We start from the raw sequence: 25555 nt of genomic DNA on the forward strand, positions 1-25555 counted from the left end.
ATCACTTCCACTTAATCAAATTTTCCCTTCCATGGTACCTCTGATATCACCTCAGTCTCCAGTCACCCATAGTATTCAAGACCTGAGTTGCTAATGTAAGATGTCAAAAACAAGCAGGAAAAAGGTTTCTTTTAAACAAAATAACTCCACTTGTTATACCATTATGTAAATACCATAAAGAGGCAAAAAAGGGTTAAAAAATTTTTTTTTATTGTAGGTCACCTTTAACACACATAGGAAACCTTTTGAGTCTTTCCCTTGAACTACTTTACTTCATTCAGAATAGTTTCTCAGAGTCAATTTGCTCACTCTCAATTTAGCTTTAAATGTTTGCTTACCTGTTCTTCCATGTGTGTGGTCAAAAGGATATTCAAGGTTACAAAATATTTAAGGGCCACATGCTCAGAGATGCTGAGCACCTGCAACTCCACTCAGTGACTCGCAGGCCAGCCCTAAATGTTCACATTTGAGCTATTTGCCAAGTCTATTTGTCTAAGGTTTTAGTTTAAAAATAAGACCACTGAATGGTTCAATTTAACATTAATTATTGGCAATTTACAATGAAATACTGATGCCAAGTGTATATTTTGTTATCTTTAGGGCTTGTTTGTACCTATATAACTTTCTGTTTAGAAAATAGCATGGCTATTTGATTAGCTATCCTGATAAAAACACCTTTATACTGGTGTAACTGCATCTACCTAAGGTGCTGCATGGATTTAACTATATCTGTTTCTAAACCAATTTTGTTAAATCACTATAAAAACTTTGTGTAGACAAGCCCTTACTAAGACTAATTCTATAGAACAGCAGAGCTGCATAGTGCGCTACACATTCCCTACTGTGAAGAGATTTCAGTTGAGGGCAAACAGAAGAGATTAACAGAAACATAGGGCTGAAAGAGAACTGAAGAGCCCTCTGCGCTGTGGCAGGATTAAGCAGACCTAGACCATCCCTGACAGGTGTTTGTCTAACCTGTTCCTAAAAACCTCCAGTGATGGGGATTCCACAGCCTCCCGTGGAAGCCTATTCCAGTGCTAGAGTTAGCAAGTTTTTCCTAAGGGTATGTCTACACTACGGAATAAGGTCGAATTTATAAAGTCGGTTTTTTAGAAATCGGTTTTATATATTCGAGTGAGTGTGTGTGTCCCCACAGAAAATGCTCTAAGTGCATTAAGTGCATTAACTCGGCAGAGTGCTTCCACAGTACCGAGGCTAGAGTCGACTTCCGGAGCGTTGCACTGTGGATAGCTATCCCACAATTCCCGCAGTCTCCGCTGCCCATTGGAATTCTGGGTTGAGATCTCAATGCCTGATGGGGCTAAAACATTGTCACGGGTGGTTCTGGGTACGTATCGTCAGGCCCCCCTTCCCTCCCTCCCTCCCTCCGTGAAAGCAAGGGCAGACAATCGTTTCGCGCCTTTTTTCCTGAGTTACCTGTGCAGACGCCATACCACGGCAAGCATGGAGCCCGCTCAGGTAACCGTCACCATATGTCTCCTGGGTGCTGGCAGACGCGGTACGGCATTGCTACACAGTAGCAGCAACCCATTGCCTTCTGGTAGCAGACAGTGCAGTACAACTGGTAGCCGTCCTCGGCGTGTCTGAGGTGCTCCTGGCCACGTCGGCTGGGAGCGCCTGGGCAGACATGGGCGCAGGGACTAAATTTGGAGTGACTTGACCAGGTCATTCTCTTTAGTCCTGCAGTCAGTCCTATTGAACCGTCTTATGGTGAGCAGGCAGGCGATACGAATTGCTGGCAGTCGTATTGTACCATCTTCTGCCGGGCAGGCAAGAGATGAGGATGGCTAGCAGTCGTATTGTACCATCTTCTGCTGAGCAGCCATGAGATGTGGATGGCATGCAGTCCTTCTGCACCGTCTGCTGCCAGCCAAAGATGTAAAAGATAGATGGATTGGATCAAAACAAGAAAAAGACCAGATTTGTTTTGTACTCATTTGCCTCCTCCCCCCTCTAGGGGACTCATTCCTCTAGGTCACACTGCAGTCACTCACAGAGAAGGTGCAGCAAGGTAAATCTAGCCATGTATCAATCAGAGGCCAGGCTAACCTCCTTGTTCCAATAAGAACAATAACTTAGGTGCACCATTTCTTATTGGAACCCTCCGTGAAGTCCTGCCTGAAATACTCCTTGATGTAAAGCCACCCCCTTTGTTGATTTTTAGCTCCCTGAAGCCAACCCTGTAAGCCGTGTTGTCAGTCGCCCCTCCCTCCATCAGAGCAACGGCAGACAATCATTCTGTGCCTTTTTTCTGTGCGGACGCCATACCAAGGCAAGCATGGAGGCCGCTCAGCTCACTTTGGCAATTAGGAGCACATTAAACACCACATGCATTATCCAGCAGTATATGCAGCACCAGAACCTGGCAAAGCAATACCGGGCGAGGAGGCGACGTCAGCGCGGTCACATGAGTGATCAGGACATGGACACAGATTTCTCTGAAAGCATGGGCCCTGCCAATGTATGCATCATGGTGCTAATGGGGCAAGTTCATGCTATGGAACGCCGATTCTGGGCTCAGGAAACAAGCACAGACTGGTGGGACCGCATAGTGTTGCAGGTCTGGGACGATTCCCAGTGGCTGCGAAACTTTCGCATGCGTAAGGGCACTTTCATGGAACTTTGTGACTTGCTTTCCCCTGCCCTGAGGCACATGAATACCAAGATGAGAGCAGCACTCACAGTTGAGAAGCGAGTGGCAATAGCCCTGTGGAAGCTTGCAATGCCAGACAGCTACCGGTCAGTTGGGAATCAATTTGGAGTGGGAAAATCTACTGTGGGGGCTGCTGTGATGCAAGTAGCCCACGCAATCAAAGATCTGCTGATATCAAGGGTAGTGACCCTGGGAAATGTGCAGGTCATAGTGGATGGCTTTGCTGCAATGGGATTCCCTAACTGTGGTGGGGCCATAGACGGAACCCATATCCCTATCTTGGCACCGGAGCACCAAGCCGCCGAGTACATAAACCGCAAGGGGTACTTTTCAATAGTGCTGCAAGCTCTGGTGGATCACAAGGGACGTTTCACCAACATCAACGTGGGATGGCCGGGAAAGGTACATGACACTTGCATCTTCAGGAACTCTGGTCTGTTTCAAAAGCTGCAGGAAGGGACTTTATTCCCAGACCAGAAAATAACCGTTGGGGATGTTGAAATGCCTATATGTATCCTTGGGGACCCAGCCTACCCCTTAATGCCATGGCTCATGAAGCTGTATACAGGCAGCCTGGACAGTAGTCAGGAGCTGTTCAACTACAGGCTGAGCAAGTGCAGAATGGTGGTAGAATGTGCATTTGGACGTTTAAAGGCGCGCTGGTGCAGTTTACTGACTCGCTTAGACCTCAGCGAAACCAATATTTCCACTGTTATTACTGCTTGCTGTGTGCTCCACAATATCTGTGAGAGTAAGGGGGAGACGTTTATGGCGGGGTGGGAGGTTGAGGCAAATCGCCTGGCTGCTGGTTACGCACAGCCAGACACCAGGGCGGTTAGAAGAGCACAGGAGGGCGTGGTACTCATCAGAGAAGCTTTGAAAAACAGTTTCATGACTGGCCAGGCTACAGTGTGAAAGTTCTGTTTGTTTCTCCTTGATGAAAACCCCCCACCCCTTGGTTCACTCTACTTCCCTATAAGCTAACCACCCTCCCCTCCTCCCTTCGATCACTGCTTGCAGAGGCAATAAAGTCATTGTTGCTTCACATTCATGCATTCTTTATTCATTCATCACACAAATAGGGGGATGACTACCAAGGTAGCCCAGGAGGGGTGGTGGAGGAGGGAAGGAAAATGCCACACAGCATTTTAAAAGTTTACAACTTTAAAATTTATTGAATGCCAGCCTTCTTTGTTTTGGGCAATCCTCTGTGGCGGAGTGGCTGGTTGGCCGGTGGCCCCCCCACCGCGTTCTTGGGCGTCTGGGTGTGGAGGCTATGGAACTTGGGGAGGAGGGCGGTTGGTTATACAGGGGCTGTAGTGGCAGTCTGTGCTCCAGCTGCCTTTGCTGCAGCTCAACCATACACTGGAGCATACTGGTTTGGTCCTCCAGCAGCCTCAGCATTGAATCCTGCCTCCTCTCATCACGCTGCCGCCACATTTGAGCTTCAGCCCTGTCTTCAGCCCGCCACCTCTCCTCCCGGTCATTTTGTGCTTTCCTGCACTCTGACATTATTTGCCTCCATGCATTCGTCTGTGCTCTGTCAGTGTGGGAGGACAGCATGAGCTCGGAGAACATTTCATCTCGAGTGCGTTTTTTTTTCTTTCTAAGCTTCACTAGCCTCTGGGAAGGAGAAGATCCTGTGATCATTGAAACACATGCAGCTGGTGGAGAAAAAAAAAAGGGACAGTGGTATTTAAAAAGACACATTTTATAAAACAGTGGCTACACTCTTTCAGGGTAAACCTTGCTGTTAACATTACATACATAGCACATGTGCTTTCGTTACAAGGTCGCATTTTGCCTCCCCCCACCGCGTGGCTACCCCCTCAACCGTCCCCCCTCCCTGTGGCTAACAGCGGGGAACATTTCTGTTTAGCCACAGGCAAACAGCCCAGCAGGAATGGGCTCCTCTGAGTGTCCCCTGAAGAAAAGCACTCTATTTCAACCAGGTGACCATGAATTATATCTCACTCTCCTGAGGATAACTCAGAGAGATAAAAAACGGATATTGTTTGAACGCCAGCAAACATACACTGCAATGCTTTGTTGTACAATGATTCCCAAGTACGTGTTACTGGTCTGGAGTGTTAAAGTGTCCTACCGTGAAGGACGCAATAAGGCTGCCCTCCCCAGAAACCTTTTGCAAAGGCTTTGGGAGTACATCCAGGAGAGCCGTGAATGCCAGGGCAAAGTAATCCGTTCACATGCTTGCTTTTAGACCGTGTATAGTATTTTAAAAGGTACACTCACCGGAGGTCCCTTCTCCGCCTGCTGGGTCCAGGAGGCAGCTTTGGGTGGGTTCGGGGGGTACTGGCTCCAGGTCCAGGGTGACAAACAGTTCCTGGCTGTCGGGAAAACCGGTTTCTCCGCTTGCTTGCTGTGAGCTATCTACAACCTCATCATCATCATCTTCTTCGTCCCCAAAACCTGCTTCCGTATTGCCTCCATCTCCATTGAAAGAGTCAAACAACACAGCTGGGGTAGTGGTAGCTGAACCCCCTAAAATGGCATGCAGCTCATCATAGAAGCGGCATGTTTGGGGCTCTGACCCAGAGCGGCCGTTCGCCTCTCTGGTTTTCTGTTAGGCTTGCCTCAGCTCCTTCAGTTTCACGCGGCACTGCTTCGGGTCCCTGCTATGGCCTCTGTCCTTCATGCCCTGGGAGATTTTGACAAAGGTTTTGGCATTTCAAAAACTGGAATGGAGTTCTGATAGCATGGATTCCTCTCCCCATACAGCAATCAGATCCCGTACCTCCCGTTCAGTCCATGCTGGAGCTCTTTTGCGATTCTGGGACTCCATCATGGTCACCTCTGCTGATGAGCTCTGCATGGTCACCTGCAGCTTGCCACGCTGGCCAAACAGGAAATGAGATTCAAAAGTTCGCGGTTCTTTTCCTGTCTACCTGGCCAGTGCATCTGAGTTGAGAGTGCTGTCCAGGCGGTCACAATGGAGCACTCTGGGATAGCTCCCGGAGGCCAATACCGTCGAATTGTGTCCACAGTACCCCAAATTCAAGCCGGCAAGCCCGATTTAAGCGCTAATCCACTTGTCAGGGGTGGAGTAAGGAAATCGATTTTAAGAGCCCTTTAAGTCGAAATAAAGGGCTTTATCATGTGGACGGGTGCAGGTTTACATCGATTTAATGCTGCTAAATTCGACCTAAAGTCCTAGTGTAGACCAGGGCTAATATTCATCCTAAATCTCCCTTGCTTCAGATTAAGCCAGTTACTTCTTGTTCTAGCTTCAGTGCACCTGGAGAATAATTGATCGCTGCCTTTTTTAAACAGTCCTTAACATATTTGGTCATCTTTTCTCAAGACTAAACATGCTCAGTTTTTTTTTAAAATAACCTTTCTTCTTGGTTAACTTTTCTAAACCTTACGTCTTTTTTTTTTTTTTTTTTTTTTTAAGCTCTTCTCTGGACATCTTTCCTAATGTTTGTCACCCAGAACTGGAGACAACTGAGGTCTCACTGGTAGTGAGTAGTGTCTTCTGTGTCTTACATATTGTCACAGTCTCACAGGACTTGTGCTGTCTCTCCGCTCCGTATGGGAACCCCCTTCAGCGTTACAGCCCTTTACGGGGGTCCACTCTCTCTTGGAGGTTAAACCATAGGCCCCTCCGCCTCCTGGAAGTGCACCTCTCTGAGCCTTAAGCACTCCTGTCTCTTGCTGTGAGACCCCTCAGGGGATCCACTCACTCTGGACCCCTGGGGCCTCCACTCCCAGAGGGAATAATGCAACCCCGATCTTTAGACTGCAGTAACTCTCAGCCAGCGTAAAACGGAAGGGTTTACTGAACATCTGAACACAGCATAGGAAGCTCTCAGGGTCCTCAGGCCTAGCATCCCTCAGCACAGTACATCTAGGTCTCTCCCGTATCCAGGTGGGCTCTGGTCTCTTCCCAGTACAGCTGCCCCCTCCTTCCAGCTGACCATCCTGTATCATCTCCTCCAACAGCTCCTCCCCCATCCTTTTGTCTTCGGTCGCAGGTAAACAGGCCGCCTGGGCCTCCTCTCTTCCGTCCTTTGTTCCCCCACTGCCTGGAACTGGCTGGTCAGGTCACCGGGGTCCTCCCTCTTCAGACTTTTGTCCTCCCACTGGCCAGAACCGGCTGGCTGCCAAGATGGAGTGGGCCTCCTGGTCACCAGTTGCTAAGGTACCCAATCTCCAGTCTGTTGTCCAGGGTCCCAACTGCTAGGCGAGATCACACTTGGTCCTTTGCAACAACAAACCCTCTCTCCCACCACCTCGCTAAACACGCAGCACACAGGGAAAAGTTAGACCCCCACCATATTCATGCCAAGCACTAAGAAAATCCCATGTTTCGTCACACATATGACACTCCTGTTAATACATCCCAGAATGATACTAGCATTTTTCACCATCGATCGCAGCAGAGCTGCTTTAGTTGGTAGCATAGACATGGCCTCACACTTACAGTAATTACAAATCAGTGCTCAGTTACTTCCATTTGCTTGACAGGGGAAGGATGGTCCAGCAGTTAGGTCACTAGCCCAGGATTTAGAAGACTTCAGTTCGATTCCCTGCTCTGCCATAGACTTTCTGTGTGACCTCAGCCAAGTCAAGCTGCTCTGTGCCTCATTTCCCTATCTGTAAAATGGGGATAATAGTATTTTCCTCCCGCATAGGGGTGTTGGGAGATACCATAATGATGGGAGCCAGATAGGTGCCTAAGATAGATGCCTCTATTAACCAGTCTAGTTTACTCTGTTGCCATCTACCACTGGGAATAGTCTGGATAAGTCCATGAGAAGAGAGGCACTTGAAACTGATGAAGTCAGATTAATCTCTAAATATTGCTCATCTTTATGGAAATTCTCTCTCTCTAACTTTCTCTGTACACATGTAATTCCGTTGACTTCAATGGAACTACTAACATGCATAAAACAGCTACATAGGTGCTTGCAAGATCAGATCCTTAAACCAGTTAATCAGAACACAGTTTTAACCTATCCTTGGAATGATAACTTCTGGATATAATTTCACTGCCCAAAATTCTTTGTAAAAACAGAGCCTAAATTCCCTCTAAAGATTTACAATGCTTGTAACTTACAATTAATTTTAATTCAGTAAACACACAGCGGTGTTATATTAGCCAAACTTCTATCTAATTAAATATTTACTGTACTTATGTATCTGGTGACTTAACCAGGAAGCTGGAAGTGCTGATGCAAGCATCTCTAAAATGGTGTATCTTGTATTTCTGCAGACTGACAATCCTGACCTTGGCTGGCTGACCCTCCACCTCCCACTCCTTCACTTTGTTCTGGCTACTCTCACCCTGGCAGTGTCACTGTAAGTCTTTGAACCCTGAAGCTCTCTTGGCTTGTATGGATTTCATTTCCAAAAATCTCTTGACAGGTGAAAATGTCTGTCTTTGAAGTAGTCAAAGGGGGCAGATTCCCTTTTGGTCTGCAGCTTAGCATATGAGACTTTGCCTTTATTATGTTAATGGTTCTGTTTGGTTTATAAGCCTAATGCCCCTGTTTCTTCTTAAAATATTCCTCATTAACAAAAGGGACCTTTTTAATTATTCTTATATTTTTTTTAAATTGATCATTTTTTGTAGAATGTCTCACAGTCCCTTGATCTTTTGATATTATCTAAAGGGAAGTCTTTAAAACCATTTTCTGACTCCCCCTAGAGGATTTCTATCACAGCCTGGAAATAACACTACAGTGTGAGAGAAACGGAGCATTCAGTCACTTTTTCTGCACAGCTAGGTCTCAGTGCAGATTATATCTTTTCAGTATCCAGAGAATACTTATTTCTGTCAGCTCCCAGTAATGACTCCCCGATTCTATTTCCTCTTTAAGTATAAAAGCTTTTTGTCCATTTTTCCTCAGACACCATAAGGGTCCAGCATTCTCTGCCAGTCCAAATACTCCATCACTGCCCAAAGGTTTTCCATTCTTGTAATTCTACTGATCCCTGCAGATGAAGCTAGAAATCCTAATTTCAATATCTTCCTGATGCCTCCACTTATAATATGCATGAAAGTTTGACCAACTGTTGTGAATAATCTCTCATCTTCTTAAGGGTGTGATACATTTTTCCTCTTAACAAGGACCACAAATTGTATTTGTTGGAGATGAATCAGTATCTTCTACTATACACCATATAATGTTTTGGCCAATACAGAAATATCTACTAGAAAAGTCACAAAAAGTGTTATACCCTTTCTAGCAAACCATACCTAAATGTGGTTCTTGTTAGAAAGGGTCTAACATAATCTCCATGTCCAGAGGGAAGGAGTACTTGTGGCACCTTAGAGACTAACCAATTTATTTGAGCATGAGCTTTCGTGAGCTACAGCTCACTTCATCAGATACATATCTGATGAAGTGAGCTGTAGCTCACGAAAGCTCATGCTCAAATAAATTGGTTAGTCTCTAAGGTGCCACAAGTACTCCTTTTCTTTTTGCGAATACAGACTAACATGGCTGTTACTCTGAAACATGTCCAGAGGGAATCTCAGAGAATCTGTTCTTTTTACCTATCATTTAAGTGCATGATTTGTGGCCCTGCTTAACAATACAATACCATTCATTTGCTGTAAGAAGGATCTATTAGAGGAACATTGTTAGCTTAATATGAACAAAAAAGATCCTTTTTTTTTTTTACTACCTCCTTTTAGTACAAAATGCACCCGAACTCTGCTCAGCAAACCACAGTGTGATAAGGTGGGTCAATCAAGGCTGAAAGAAAGCGGGACTAATAACGGTACTAGTCCGTTTTCTCCAGTTGAGGTTGGTGGCACCCATCCCTAGACCACTCCCTCTTTCCTAAAGGAAAATTTCTTAGTGATTATGAGTAGCAACATTACAATAGTGTGTAGAGGCTCAGATTTTTCAAGACCACAAGTGCCTAAATTCCTTTTGAAAATGAGATTCAGGCTCTGATTCAGGTGTTGCAACGCTGATACAACACTTGAATTCCTGTAAAAATTTGAGCCATGATGAGAGACAGTCTTGCTTGCCTTAAAAGCTCATATATAAGTTCTACTGAAAGTCTGGAGCAACCATGTTAGTTTGTTTAGCAGCTGCCATCCATGAAAGAACTGCATCCCTTTTTTCTGGGTGCTTAAGTACTTTGATCACATTAGGGATAGAGAGAGAAATAATCTTGAAAAATTATTATGGAAGGAATGGTGGAGATTCATTGTAGTAGAGGACAACTAGCAAGGAGATGGATGGATGATGTGCGGCAGATCACTGGAAGGTCAGCTGCTTAGTGCTGGAAGTTAGCAAAGGGTCATGAAGGCTTCTGAAAATTCTAGAATGTCACTGAGATTCATACATAAATAAATAGATCTACTTAGCCCTCAGAAAGGAAATTCAGAGATGAAGAACCTCCCTATTTAAATAATATTAAGCACATAATGTTAATATAAAAGCTGAGAATTTCAAAACCACAGTTAACATTCTTAAATTTATGTTGTTGTATTTCTCTCCCCATTCTTCCACAACAGCATGGGCCATTGACAGTAGCAGATTTAACTTTATTTGTTTTGTATCATGGCTTTTACCTTATTTAAACAAATCTTTGCCAATGATTATAGGCTGTAGTGCAAATGCACAGAACTGAATTTTGCAGATTTTATTGGATTAAATTTTATTAAAATACACTGTTTATGTGTAGGTTGTGGGTTTTTTGGATCACTTGGCAAAACTCCCACAAAAACATACAAATGAAATAGCACGTGGAGAATTAGGAGAATCAATATGTGGTTTGCCTGAAGTCTTTTTCTCAAGGACACATGCCTAATCAATAACAGCAGGCCACAATGTTACAATTGAAATAGGTATTTTTAGTCTTACATTCTGATTTAAAATGGCTGTATTTCTCAATCCTAACTGCAACAGGTTCTGGCTTAAACATACTTCATATATGTATTCCTCTACATTCCACAGGTGATCCCTAAAATGCCTCTGTAAAAGTTCCTTCCCCACTCTGAACTCTAGGGTACAGATACGGGGACCTGCATGAAAGACCCCCTAAGCTTATTCTTACCAGCTTAGGTTAAAAACTTCCTCAAGGTACAAACTTTGCCTTGTCCTTGAACCCTATGCTGCCACCACCAAGCATGTTAAACAAAGAACAGGGAAAGAGCCCACTTGGAGATGTCTTCCCCCCAAGCCCTTCACCCCCTTTCCTGGGGAAGACTTGATAAAAATCCTCACCAATTTGTACAGGTGAACACAGACCCAAACCCTTGGATCTTAAGAACAATGAAAAAGCAATCAGGTTCTTAAAAGAAAAATTTTAATTAAAGAAAAAGTAAAAGAATCACCTCTGTAAAATCAGGATGGTAAATACCTTACAGGGTAATCAGATTCAAAACAAAGAATCCCTCTAGGCAAAACCTTAAGTTACAAAAAGACACAAAAACAGGAATATACATTCCCTTCAGCACAGCTATTTTACCAGCCATTAAACAAAAGAAATCTAATGCATTTCTAGCTAGATTACTTACTAACTTTTTACAGGAGTTCTGACCTGCATTCCTGATCTGTTCCCCCACAAAAGCGTCACACAGACCCTTTGTTCCCCTCTCCCCCCCTCCAGCTTTGAAAGTATCTTGTCTCCTCGTTGGTCACTTTGGTCAGGAGCCAGCGATGTTATCTTAGCTTCTTAACCCTTTCCAGGTGAAGAGTTTTGCCTCTGGCCAGGAGGGATTTTATAGTTCTGTATACAGAAAGGTGGTTACCCTTCCCTTTATATTTATGACAGCCTCAATCTTAGAGTATGTCTACTCACCAACTAGACACCTGCAGCTGGCCTGTGCCAGCCTACTCAGGCTCGCAGGCCTGTTTCATTATTGTGCAGACTTCCAAGTTCAGGCTGGAGCCGAAGCTCTGGCAGCCTGTGAGGTGGGAGGCTCTGGGAGCCTAGGCTCCAGCTCCAGCTAGCAAATATATACAACAATGAAACACCCCTGCAGTGAGAGCCTGAGTCAGCTGGCATGGGCCAGCCACTGGTGGCTAGTTGCTGTGTAGGCATACCCTTACTTTCTTATAGAGATCCGGTATCCTTCTGATATTAAAAAAACAAAACAAAACATATTGAGGTATCATTAAAGTGCTGTGGTTTTTTTTTTTAAGTAAATTCTAAGGTAAAGCTGAAATATACAATAACTATACCTAAGCTTCCTGGAACACATCCGATGAAAGCATTGTGCCTTACTACAGACTACAGATCTCCATCTAAGAGTTGTTTTTCAATCAGGGCCTTTCTTTTTGCAGGTGTGAGTTTTGCATGTGCAATAAATTATGCTCACTATACTGTTCTTATAGCAAATTGCATGTAAAATACATGAATTAATTGCTGGTTTTGAAAGACAGGCCCTGAAATGTTGGTTGTGACTAATGTGCATCAAGCTGTATGGAGGGCATTGCTGTTGCTCTCAGGGATGAAAATTCTTTGAGTTGTAGAAGTGCTAAGGAACTAAGAACCAGACGTGAAAATCATGGAGGATGGTGTGTGTGCAGAGGGCAGTGGGGCTAGTAGAGTGGTGGAGGGAGGGGGCTTTATGCATCTGTGTGTGTACAGGGACCGTGACAGGTGGCGTCAGGTGCCTGGCGTGTGTGTGTGCAAAGGGATATGTGCTGCCTGTGAAAAGGGGTGGAAGGGCCGCTGCCCTGTGTGTGTGGGAGAGAGCAGGAGGGGGTGCTGGTGCCTGGGGAATATGCATGAGTGGGGCAAAGGGGAACAATGCCTGTTAGGGGCTGATAACCCCTGGTGTGAGAGAAGGGATAGAGAATGGGTCGTGTGTGTGTGAGACAGAGAGAGTGAGAGGCAGGTACTGCCTGTGGAGTGGGGCGGGGGGTGAAAGGAGGAGGTACAATGGGCGGAGGGGGTGTAGGCAAGAGGCAGATGCCTGGGGGGTACACTGCTTGCACAGGGCTGGTGCTCTGGGTGTGTACGGCCAGGAAGGGAGGGGGGCTGGTACCCTATGTGCATGTAGGGGTGAGCAGGTGACCAGTTTGTGTGTGTGGAGGCACCTTGGTGTGTGTGTGGACACCTGGCGCGTGTAAGCGGCAGGGCTGGTACCCTGAGGGGGAAGTGGGGCCTTGGTGCATGTGGGGACACGTGTGTGTGTGTGTTGGTGGGGCAGGGCTGGTACCAGTGTGTAGTGCCTGGTATGTGAGCGGGGCCCTGTAGGGGCGGGGCAGCTTGTGTGTGTGTGTGTGTCGGTGGGGAGGGGCTGGTACGCAGTGTGTAGTGCCCTCTAGGGGCGGCGCAGATTGTGTGTGTGTGTGTGTGTGTGTGTTGGTGGGGAGGGGCTGGTACGCAGTGTGTAGTGTCCTGAGGGGCGGGGCAGCTCATCTGTGTGTGTGTGTGCGTTGGTGGGGAGGGGCTGGTACGCAGTGTGTAGTGCCCTGTAGGGGTGGGGCAGCGTGTGTGTGTGTGTGTGTGTGTGTCAGTGGGGAGGGGCTGGTACACAGTGTGTAGTGCCCTGTAGGGGTGGGGCAGCGTGTGTGTGTGTGTGTCGGTGGGGAGGGGCTGGTACACAGTGTGTAGTGTCCTGAGGGGCGGGGCAGCTCGTGTGTGTGTGTGTCGGTGGGGAGGGGCTGGTACGCAGTGTGTAGTGCCCTGTAGGGGTGGGGCAGCTCGTGTGTGTGTGTCGGTGGGGAGGGGCTGGTACGCAGTGTGTAGTGTCCTGAGGGGCGGGGCAGCTCGTGTGTGTGTGTGTCGGTGGGGAGGGGCTGGTACGCAGTGTGTAGTGTCCTGAGGGGCGGGGCAGCTCGTGTGTGTGTGTGTCGGTGGGGAGGGGCTGGTACGCAGTGTGTAGTGTCCTGAGGGGCGGGGCAGCTCGTGTGTGTGTGTGTCGGTGGGGAGGGGCTGGTACGCAGTGTGTAGTGTCCTGAGGGGCGGGGCAGCTCGTGTGTGTGTGTGTCGGTGGGGAGGGGCTGGTACGCAGTGTGTAGTGCCCTGTAGGGGTGGGGCAGCTCGTGTGTGTGTGTGTCGGTGGGGAGGGGCTGGTACGCAGTGTGTAGTGTCCTGAGGGGCGGGGCAGCTCGTGTGTGTGTGTGTCGGTGGGGAGGGGCTGGTACGCAGTGTGTAGTGTCCTGAGGGGCGGGGCAGCTCGTGTGTGTGTGTGTCGGTGGGGAGGGGCTGGTACGCAGTGTGTAGTGCCCTGTAGGGGTGGGGCAGCGTGTGTGTGTGTGAGCGCGCGCGCGCTGTGGGGGCAGCGGGGCACAGCGGGCGGCCGCCGCGCGGGGCGGGTTCGGAGCGGCGCGCGCGCGGCGGGGCCGGTGGCGGTTGCCCGCTCGCCCGCCACGAGCCCCGGGCCCGCGGCCCGTGTGTAGCGCGGAGGATGGCCGGGGAGCGGCTGCTCCTGCTCGCCGCGGCGCTCGCCCTCCTGCCGGCTGCCCCGGCCCAGAGCGCCTCCGCGGCGGAGCCGGCCCCCGCCACGCAGGGTACGGCGCGGGGCACCGCCCTGCCCGGTGGGGGGTCCCTGCTCGCTGGGGCGGGCCCAGCTCCCCTCCCCGCAGGGGGCGTGACCCAGGGCGCCCGCCGCCGGCCGCGCGGAGCTGCCCCCCGGGCAGGCAGAGCTGGGCTGGGGCCCGCCGGTGCGACGCCGCCCGCGCCCTGGCTCCTGGTTCGGCCCTGGCGGGCCCGTGACGGCCTCCAGCCCCGCCCCGTGCCCGGCAAAGGGCGGCAGGAGCCGCTGTTAGCAGCGCCCTCCCGGCCGCCTTCAAAGACCAGGCCCTAGGAAATAGGGGTGTGGGGGCCATGGCGTTTGCCGCCCCCCCCCCATCAGGGTGTAACAGTACCTGCGAGAATCATTAATTAAGGATAAATCACGGGGCAATATTTGCTTAATGCTCAGCTGATTGTCTGGGGGAGGATAAGAAACCAAAGGAATAATCCCCTTTTCGGGCTGAAGGTGTTTACAGCCATACGGTGCTATTTCCTAGTTTACATCGTTTTACTGTCTGGATTCCTCATTGGGCAGGTTGAGCCATGTATGTTAAAGATCATGGGCTTTGTCACATAACGTCGCTCACTTTCAGTGAAGAAAAGCCCCAGAGACATGGGGTTTTTGTCATGGAAGGTATTACACCCATGGTGGACATGCGTCTGGCAGTGATAAAATGCAGCCACATTCTAAATGAAAACACAAAACCATATGCATCGCTAGAGGCTCTTCCGAATAGTCTCTAAGGTCCTGCTCCTTCTGCCTTTCAATTGGAGCTGGATGGATCAGATCTGTAACGCCTTGTTTCAAGATGGTTAATTGTATAGCACATGTAATGTTTGGAAGGAGCTTTCTATGGATATGGGGCTGAAGAAACAAAAATATGGGCAGTACCTGAATCCACAGGAAGAGAAACCTGACTTCTTCATACATAAGAGGGCACTCAGCTGCGCATTACAATAAAAGGCATTTGTTGTACTTACAGCAAATATAAACCCTATCCTGCAATCAGATCTGCTTGGGCGAACTTACTGAATTCACTGGAGTTATGTGTTGTCTCAAAGGTCTACCAATATGTAGCCCCACTGACCTCAATAGGTCATGTGCATAGATTCAATGCTTTTGAAGTTTAGTGTAGGCTTGTAAAAGGAGCTAGTAATGTCAAATAATTGTTACCAATAGAGCTATAGAAAATTGGCATGACCTACTAAGATGCCTGATGTGTTTAATTGCATACATATTTCCCAAACAAATATTATTAACTATGAATGAATGAAAAGGGAAAAGGTGTTTATATACATAACTGAAACAAATGATAGGGATCTGGTGTGAGAATATTAGATAGACATTTTTAAAGTGGTGGATGGAGATTTAGTCCAAGAATTAATGTCTTACGTATATATTTTCAAGAAGAATGTAAGGGCCTAAGTCACACTGTTTCTCTATGGTGCTAAAAATAACAAGCATGTTCTGTCGTTAGAGGTCAGGTGTTAAAGCTACTAATCTATCACATCACGTAGAACACATGGGATATGATGTTCACATGTTTGGGGAAGTGGCAAGGCAAAATAGTGGTTTTGAAACTTCAATGGATTGAGCCTCTCTACCAGCAAGTGGGGTACGGTGCAAATTGATGAATGAATCTGACCAACTATCTCCCCACTCTGTTTGTCTCTGGCAGTTAATAATTTGTTTTTTTTCTGCATTCAGTTTCTTCATTTCATTCTCTACGTATTTATTCAGATTACCTTTTATCTTGATTCACATTATTGACAGAAATTTAAGGAAGTGGTTACTAGGTTGCTTAGCACCTCTGGAAAGCAGGTGATAGCAGCCTTAAATCAGGCTACCAAAACCAAAGGCTTTCAAAATGAATGGAGGCTTTACTTTTTTACACTGGTAAATGTTTGTTGCTTACATGTAGCTTCTGCTAACACTAGCACTGGAGCACCACAACATTATTTTCCTGTCTGTTTACTGTGCAAGAACTTGCAAGATTAAGACCAAAAAGTAGATTTTCCTGCTTGGAGATGGAATGAACTATGTGGATCTATGACTTTCTCTATCCAATTTTTCTATACCTTTTTACTGAAAACTTTTTTTCTTCAATATTTAGGCACTCCAAATCAGTTCAACAGAAATGAAAAAACTAATATGTTGTCTACTTCTGTTTTTTACTAAAGATTTGTACTTTACAATTTTTATTTGTCCTGCCAAATTCCTGCCTAAATGGCGTTCTTAAAGTGGTGTTCCAGTCTTGGGTTGGGGGGTCAGGATGACCCTGTTGCAAGGGCATCCCTTACCTGCAGTCTTTTCTGGTTTATATTGACTATGCCCAAAACATGATCATCATGTCAAAAGTTCTAGGGTTAATACAACCATGTAGAAGGTAATGCTGTGCCATTTGATAGAACAATGAATCTTAAGGAGCTTAAGGAGGAGAGCAGATGGCAGCTTTCAAATGCCACTGAAGCTTGTAATTGTTCCACTATACTTGATTCTAATATTTAGAACTATAGTCCACAGGTACAGGAGATGGGGAATACCTTTTTTCTTTATATATTTAAGAAATTGGTACATGCAATATCTGTGACTTTTAAGTTCCTGGCTGACAGCATTTATAGTCTGTCAGCATTTTTTGTGTCATAACTCCCATTTCAAAAGATAGAAAGACTATCTGATAATATTATGGACAAGAGGATACAGTGTCAAGTCACATCTGATAGGTCTTCTGCTCCAGTATGATTTGCTATTCTATGAAGGTTTGGAAGAAATTTAAAAGAAGACAGCTGAGTACAAATCAATATCTTCTTGACAGCCCAAGTCCTCTTCTTCTCTTTCCAATTTACATCTGTCCTCCAGAGATGACAAATCACAGTATAGTCACCAGAGGCTTTCCAGCTTCTAAATTACAGTATCTTTTTTCTAATTTCACAGACAAAAATTGATTTAATCAGTCTTCACCTATTACCTGTAGGTGTTTGCTAGGTAAGGCATAAGCATAAGTTAAGGCAATAAAGCATGAGCCTACAGGGCTGTATCCAGTCAGACAGTAGTTTTCAACCTTTTAAAATTTGTGCACCCCTACAAAATATCAAATGAAGGTGCAGACCCTTTTGGAAATCTTAAACATCATCTGTGGACCCCAAGGGTCTGCGGACCGCAGGTTGAAATCCACTGCTGTTAGACATTTAAGCAGTTAGCATAAGGCTTTGAGGCCTGTGAACTTTGGCGTGGGACCAAATAAGTGAATAGACAGATTTGGAGAGATTCTAAATTACTGTGGCCTATTGGTGGCTAAAACAGGAATATGAAATCAGCTCCCCTCTCACCTCAAGGTGTGGGTCACTGGGCGCGATGCTGCTACTTATTCAACTTTAGGTACCTTTAATATTACAAACAGTTCAATTTACAAAGCCCCCTTAACACTTGTTAAATTTTAAATGGCACAGAATCATCCTCTTGTGAGATTCTGAACACAAATGACTAGTCAATAACACCAAATGAGAATGCAATCAGGGTGTAATGAGGCTGATGTCTCACATCACCCCACTCGCATCCTCACACAGTTAAAATGATCATGGAGACCTAGTGGTGGGAGACAGGTTGCTATCTGTGAGGGTCCTACCCTGCCTCTGGCATGCCATGTGAATCTGATGGTCAAGGACTTAAATACCCCTGCTTGAGGGGTGTGTGCACTAGTTACTGTTCCTCCAAGGAGGACAATACTCCCTCTGTTGCGGAGTTGGTCAGCTAAGTACAAGTAGATGTAGTAGAGGCAGAGAAACAGAAAAGAAGAATAACAGCAGAGGAAAAGAGGAAGTCCTGTAGTTTGGAAACATATAGTGTTTGTGACAGGCATGGCATTCTAATTGAGAGATTAATTTGGATTTCAATTTATATTTTTATTGCAGGTGAGTTACCTGTTGCCCAGATTTAAGCTACAGGGGTTGCCATTGTGGACCCTTCCCTGGTTGGTCACCAAACCTGTTGCTTGATCTATGGATTTTGAGTGTTGCAACCTGGCAAGTTGGGGTTCCCAACTGAACAGTAATTTTAATAATACTGGGCCTGATCTTGGGACGAGAACCTATCAAACCTCAGAGTGTTAACTGGGAATTCTTAAGTAATCAATATGAGTACTAAATACACTTGGTTTGACTTTGGACTTGCAAATCCTCTCTATACTTGAGTAGGGGTAAGATTAACTTTTTTTTCTTCTTATCAGCCTTGGTCCTGTTTTGGGTTCCTTATGATTGTTCAGCTGTACTATGAAATTTATTTTTCTCTCTAGGTCAATCCTTTGAGAAGCTTAAAACTCTCCATAAAACAACTTTGTTGGAGAATTGATCATGCAAGAAAAGTTCTTCAGCTTCAAGGGCCAGATCTATATTATGTTGTGGACTAGACCAGAGCTTGGAGCCTGATGGTTTCTTGTATGAATACTGTCCCCTAGCTCAGGTTTTTATCTGGAAGACTTATAAAGCCTCAGTTTGAGCCAGTGGACTCAAAGTATACAGGACCAGTATCTTCATTGTCAGGATAGCTTCAGTCTGTGATGGTTGAGTCACAAGATTGTGTATTCCTGTGAGCTGCGTCAACAAAGAAAGGGTCAAACTGAACAGTTTTGTGTGATAAAGTGCCTTGCTCAGTATCCTAACAATACAAGGAGTCTTGAAGGCTATAATCTCTCTTCGGAGTCTAGGGGATCAGGATGGAGGCTCTCATTTTAGTAAGAAGCAGGAAATAGAAAGCAGGTACACATCATATTTGACATTATAGTGGTGATGTGAAGTATCAAAAACATAAGACTTGGAAGCACCAAGTTTCACCCATCAAAATTATGAGCCAGCAGATGCTGATAGTTCTTCAGTTTGATTTGAATGGCTTCTTAATAGACCACATAGCAGCTCACCACAATATTAAGGCTGATTTGATGTAGCCAAGTCTTGGAAAATATGACTTCCATGGTGAGATGTTCATGAAACATTATGAAAGGCAGGAGAAGTCCAGAAGTAGATCTGTGCTTTTAGCAAGAATCACAAGCTACCTTTAGCAAATACAGAGACTTGCACTATTTTTTCCCCAATGGCCTAGACAAGAACCTAGAAGCTGTAGTTGATACATCAGAGGAAGAATTTTGGAAACTCATGCTGATAAGTAAAAAGAAAAGGAGTACTTGTGGCACCTTAGAGACTAACCAATTTATTTGAGCATAAGCTTTTGTGAGCTACAGCTCACTTCATTGGATGAAGTCTCTAGTCTCTTAGTCTCTAAGGTGCCACAAGTACTCCTTTTCTTTTTGCGAATACAGCCTAACACGGCTGTTACTCTGAATGCTGATAAGTGGCAGTCAAAGTTCTAAGTGCTAGGGTTTTCTGCTGGTTGAGCTGGAAGCTTGCATAGATCCTTTGTGCATCAATGGAAGATCAGTTTAAAATTCTTAGGTTGTCTTTTTGCATCTTTTTTTCCCAAAGGTTCCTTTTAGTGGCTATTTGTTAGGCAGAAAGGACAAGTAAGAATTTCTTTGGTGAAGTCATTTTTCTAGTTTCACATAGACAAAATACTGTAGAATTATCCTTAATTTTCACTTTGATTGATAGGTCCATCAGCCCTCACGTCATTTGTGTTGTTCTAGCCAGTCCTTCGGCCACCCGCTGGCCAAGCTGTCAGTGACACCGGACACCTGATTTGTCTCGTGCACCGCAGCCCAGAACCCCTGAGCCATCCGCCAGCCTCAGTGCCACCATTCCCGACATATTCTTAATTTTTTTTTTAAATCAATTTTGAATTTGTCTAGGGTCACAAGGTTATTTTATGGGTCTTTATGTCAAATCTTTGATCCTAACAACATTATTTAATATTTTGTTGATGTCTAAGGGGCTGTCAAAATGTACCTGGAGGACTATTTAGGCAGCATAGAGCGGGAAAGAAAAGTATATTACAATATCTATAAAGTCAACAACAAGGCTTGACCAGGTTTCATTAGAATTGTTCTATAAAGGCATTTGGAATGTCTTGAGTCTTTGATAAGATGCTTCGATGCAATACATTTATTAAAACACTATACAGAGTTCTGTTCATTCCTCCACTGACTCTTTGTGTCTAGAAGTCTGGTCTTCTGCAGAAGTAACTTCACACGGATGAGTTCTCCAGGTACTGCTTCAGAGATTTTCGCTTTACCTTTGTTGCATTGCTTCTTAGTTAAGGCAGTCCTAGATTGATAACAGCCAACTTTATAGAATGAACAATTTTTTGTTACTTAAAATATTTTGATGACATTTGTAAATTGGATTTTATCAGTCCAGAATCCTACATTTTCTCTTGATTCTGCTGTCTTTTTTTTTTTTTCCTTGTATTTAATTTTACAGTTATGTGGTTTCACAAGTGAGTGATTACTGTAGTGGAATTTCTTGTACTGAGAGAGATGACACTTACTGTGATCTTGAGCAATCTTTTTGGTTTTCTTTCTTCATCTGCTGGCAGAAACACTCAATCCAACATCCCCAGAAGAGTGCAGTCTAATTTAAAGAAATAATTTGAAAGTAGGAAAAATTCCTGATTACCTGGCATGGCATGTAATTCTAAACGTCACATTTCTTTACTCCATTATTAGGGTTCTGGAAAACAGTTGTAAATTTCTTCTCTATTTTTCATGCAGAAGTTAAGGGACTAGCTTTTCAAAAGTGCTCAGCTCAGCCTCCAAATTAGGCACTTACATTGAAATGGCCAGATTTTCAGAAGAGATCAGCACCGAGCAGCTCCCATTGTTCATGTTAATTAGGTGACATGAAAGCTGACAAGTTTTGAAAATCTGAACACTTCATTTGGGTACCTAAATCAGAGAGGCTGGTATTGATTTTTGAAAAACTGGCCCTAAATTTCCAACTCACAATTACTTGAAATAAAGAGAAGTTATCTTATTTTTTGTTATAATTTCATATTTTAACTTTGCAGTGTGCTTTCTTTCCCCATTTGGTGTAATGTGAGGTGAACACTTTTAAATACAATGCACAGGGCACATTTATAAAATAAAAGAACACCAGTCTGTACCTCAGCATTGACATAGTCTAAATTAAGTGTTATGCTCAAGAACTAATTTTAATTTTAAGTGTTTTTTTCTTTTAGCATTGCAACATACTTTCGAGAATGTTAAACACATAAAGGTAACTCTAATTTTGGGATTTTGAAAATAAATGTATTTATTTATTTCTGGTTTTGCCCACAATGTGCTAGGGTCCTTTCAAACAGAAAAGAAGTAATTGTCCCTGCCCCAAGAAGATATGCCTAACAACATTTCAGTATAATTTGGGTTTATCAGTCTTCTCATTTCTTATTTCTCCAAAATAAAAACAAAGGAAAATACTTTACTTGTTAATTACTACTTTTCACTATTACAATGTATACGATAAGTCTAATTCTGTTGCTAAGAGATTTTTCCATTGACTTCTGTGGGAACAGGATCAAGTCCTACATTGGGAGAGATTGAGAAGAAAGGAAAATTTGACATGTTCTATGACAGAATAGTCAATTAATTAATTAGGTCCCGGTCCTGCAAAGATTTAGACACCTGTTTAACTTTAATCTTTTCAGGATCAGGGCCTTAGTAAAGATGCTTATTCTTTCTACTAAGCAGGGTAAGTGTTTTCACTAAGTGACACTTTTTTTATGTTATTCTAGAATGTGTGCTGATTTTTGTTTCTTTGTTGTTAGTGCTTTCATTTCTATTTTAAAAGAAACATTGGTGCCTTGTGGGAAAAACTGGAAAATATTGTATTTAGGAACAGTTCTGTTCATATATAATTTTCTGATTTTCACTTCATTCTTTATTAAAAAAAAGAGCACCAGTATTTTCTTTCTCTCTCTCTCTCTCTCATCCCAATCCTTAGCACACTTGACTTTGCTTAGATTGTGAGCTCTGTGGATATTGCAGATTACAGTGGTTCATCTGCAAGTCACAGATGATATAGATGCAGAATCACTTCCAAATAGAATATTTTCAGACTTTTTCATGTGGCCCCACAGCTCTTCAAATACATTTCTGATATGCCTTAACTTCATGCCTTTTTGCTGTAGGCATAAGTTGTAAACAACATTGACTATTTCAGCATATTAGAGTAAGTTTGAGGCAGAGAAATTTGCTGCTGAAATAAATAATGAACAGTTTTAGAGTACGGAGAGCAAATTTTCAAAGAGGTCTCATCCCAATCGCTAAATGTATGCCTTCAATTGAACTTCTGCATACATTTATTAATACCTAAATTTTTGCATGGAAAAAATTCAAATTTATGTGTGCAAATTGCATTTGTCACTAAAATAACATTGTTAGTGCAAAGCTACCTAGCTTGCATGTGGAAAAGTTGCATGCGTTTGAATTTTTTCACATGGAAAAACTTGAATGTGAACAAATGCTTAAGCAAGTTTAGATAGATGTTAACCTGCTGGTGTATTGTGACCATTGCCTATCATACTGACCAATACTATCTTATTTTTCCTTGTAATCTGGCTGTCTATATCCATCTGTTGTCTCTTGTCTTATAGTTGAGTGTAAGCTCTGGGGGAAGGGACCATCTTTTTGTTTGATGTTTGTACAGTATCTAGCATAAAAGTGTCTTGGCCCTTGAATAGAGTTCCTAGGTGCTATAGTAATACAAATAAATAATAATATAATAAATTAAAAATAGAGGCCACATATGAAAACAAGGCCCTACGTAGCTCTGCAGTAAATTCTTTTATCGCTAGATTTGGTGTTTCCCTAGGAGTAAACTAGCACCAAGAAATGGATTTTGAGTTCTGAATATTTGAGTTCACAAAAGTTTGGTCATCAGTTAAACCCATATCAGGCCTCTGACATCAGTCAGACGGTAAGGTGGAAAAATTTAAGCGGACATTGAAAATACGGTTGTGAATGTTTTGGAGCACCGTCACAGAGGCTGAGTTATGCACCTACCATTTTTACTGAAAGCAAAGAAAACTGCTATGAATTACTCAGCAAAATGCACTTGTCATGTTTGGACATCAGCAGACTATTCCAAATATGGTTGGGGTTCAAAAGGAAAAGTGAGTAGAAATTAATCATTTAGATTATGCAGAAGAAATAAATACAAACTTTGTCCCTGTGTGTCGGAAGTGTTAGGGGCAGTGAAATAGTTTAGTAGGGAGAACTGATATGGTTCTTCAGTTCGTCAGGCAAAGAAAGCTCAGGAAGAAGCTTATAGAGTTTTATAATGGATCAAATATATGTAGTGTCACTGATTGATTGAATCTTTGAACACTTGTACCAAATTTACTGTGGTACATAAAGACAATGTTTAAATACAGGAAAAGGAAAGTCATCCAATAGAAATTATAGATGCTAAAACATCCAAAAAACACAAGAATGGAATAACAATAAACTTTATTTGATATGGGGTTTTCATTAAAATGTGTCTGAAAAGGCATTGTGGAATTAATATAACTACAGAGTGAAATAGATAATAAACAAGACAGTTACAGAATTACAAAATACACTTCTAGTTTATCCTTCCTTGACAAGACAGGAACACAACATCTTTCTTCCAAAATTTCATGTACTTTTCAAAGACATATCCAACTCCCAGTCTCCCTTCCTAATGTATTTCTCTCATGCTGCACATACTGGAAGATTTATAATCATTTTAACCCTTTTCTGTTCACAATAGTTGGACTGCCTGCACCCGTTGGCAGTTTCAACACATTTACCCTTGTGTTTAGATTATTATAGGCAGAGCTGAAAGATGCTTGTGGTTAAGATTGCCTCACACTATCTATTATAAGCTCCTGTTATCAGGTACTCATAATTTTGATAAATTTGAAGTTTAGCCTGAAATTTTCAGTGCTAGGTGTTTTCCCCAGCCTCCGTGTTTTTGAAAGTTTCAGCAAAAACAGTTCATCTGTTTTCAAGAAAGTGGTCAGGGGAAATATATGTTGTTTGCCAATGTTAACAAATTCTTACAACTATTTTGTTGAAAAGTTTTAGCGTCACCGTGTTTTGGATCACAGACTTGAAATTTGCAAGGGGGTCCTCCTGGGGTCAGAGAGATGCCTTTTGCTGCCCCTGTGAAAATTCACTCAAATTTGGATGAATTATAAGCAATATTACCAACCTCAAGCATTCAAAAAGCACCAAAAATCACAAGTCTGGCTTAAAAATTATGAGTTTTTTAAAAATAAAAAATTTGGATTTCTTTTTATTGGCTTTTATGCCATTGGGGTTCACATTTCAAGCTTTTCTCTGCAACCATATGGGGGCTTTTCTGGAAGATATCTGCCTCATATATTTAAAGTCATTAGTTGTATAAATTGGAAGGTATGCAGTGAATCAGACAGGGGACTGCGTGAAGATAAAGGATTGTCTCATGGTTAAGGCAGGTGATTACCATTCTGGATTATATCTCAGCCTCCATCACCGAATTTCTATGTGAGACCAGAAGAAGTCACTTAAACCAAAATTTTTAAAGATGGCCCTTAGGTGTTCCCCATTTTCTGGGTGTCCAATATGAGATGCAGGGGTTGAATTTGTGGAAGTGCTGAGCGCTCATACCTGCAACTGAAGTCAGTGGGTGCTGTGCTTTGAACATATAATGTGCTATAAAAATGCTAAGTGCGCTGAAAAATTAGGCTCTAGGTACATTGAGGGGGACACCCAAAATTAATGGACACTTTTGACAATAGCTCTGAACCTCAGTTTCCCATCTGTGAAATGGGAATAATAATATCACTTCACTTCAAAGGGCATTGTGAAGATAAATTCATTAATGTTTTTGAAGCGCTAAGACGCTTCAGTGATGAATGCCATAGAAAAGCCCATGTAAGAAAATAAATAGTTCTGTCTTTAGTACAGGGCTTAAATGGCATGCAGTAAACAATGAATGGGGTCGCACGTTGAATGATGAGGATAAAAATAAATACTGAATAGCTATGTATTCAGTACTTGATCCTGCACCACAAAAGTCAATAGGAATCTGAACTCTCATTTCAGTAGTAGCAGAATCAAGCTATGAATAAGCACCATCCATCCTGTGCTCTCAGTAAGGCAGGGGCCCTGTGAAAAAAATAGCATGTGGTCATATAATTAAAGACTACACAAGGGGGCAAATTAAAGTTGCATAGGCAATCTTAATTCTGGCACTTCCTAATTTTTGAGTGCTTAATTTCCAACCTTGGGATTCTTTTTTTGTGTGTAAAGTACACACACTACTATGCAAATAATGGAAAATGTGGTTTAAGATCGCAAAATGTTAAGTATACAGTTCTGAGGATGTTCCCAGATGTCAGGTTCCCAGACAGAACCACCACGGTATTTCCAGTTTTAACATTTTAGCGAGCTGTGACGTTGCCAAAGACATATATTGACCTTATATAGCGGGAGTAGAAGGGAGGCAAAGTTATGATTGTGTATGGTACCACAA

General features: G+C 43.6%; 1 protein-coding gene across 16 annotated transcripts in view; it reads left to right on the forward strand.

Moving 5' to 3' along the window:
- SPESP1 (sperm equatorial segment protein 1) overlaps window positions 1–25555 on the forward strand; it is a 63035-nt gene that overhangs the window by 35525 nt on the left and 1955 nt on the right. For 7 of the 16 annotated variants that reach the window (XM_077827832.1, XM_077827835.1, XM_077827836.1 and 4 more), the window contains 5 exons: window positions 6090–6156; window positions 6670–6836; window positions 7911–7996; window positions 20236–20282; window positions 21255–21292. The exons of 1 other annotated variant lie outside the window; for it this stretch is intronic. In XM_077827832.1, the coding sequence (XP_077683958.1) occupies window positions 6804–6836; window positions 7911–7996; window positions 20236–20282; window positions 21255–21292 (204 nt within the window). In that variant the 5' untranslated portion in view covers window positions 6090–6156; window positions 6670–6803. Of the gene's footprint in view, window positions 1–6089; window positions 6157–6669; window positions 6837–7910; window positions 7997–14004; window positions 14125–20235; window positions 20283–21254; window positions 21293–25555 lie in introns of those variants that run through there. 8 more of the 16 variants (XM_077827830.1, XM_077827826.1, XM_077827829.1 and 5 more) reach the window with 2 other exon arrangements.

This window comes from Eretmochelys imbricata, chromosome 10, assembly GCF_965152235.1.
Source record: "Eretmochelys imbricata isolate rEreImb1 chromosome 10, rEreImb1.hap1, whole genome shotgun sequence".
NCBI classification, from domain to species: Eukaryota; Metazoa; Chordata; order Testudines; family Cheloniidae; genus Eretmochelys; species Eretmochelys imbricata.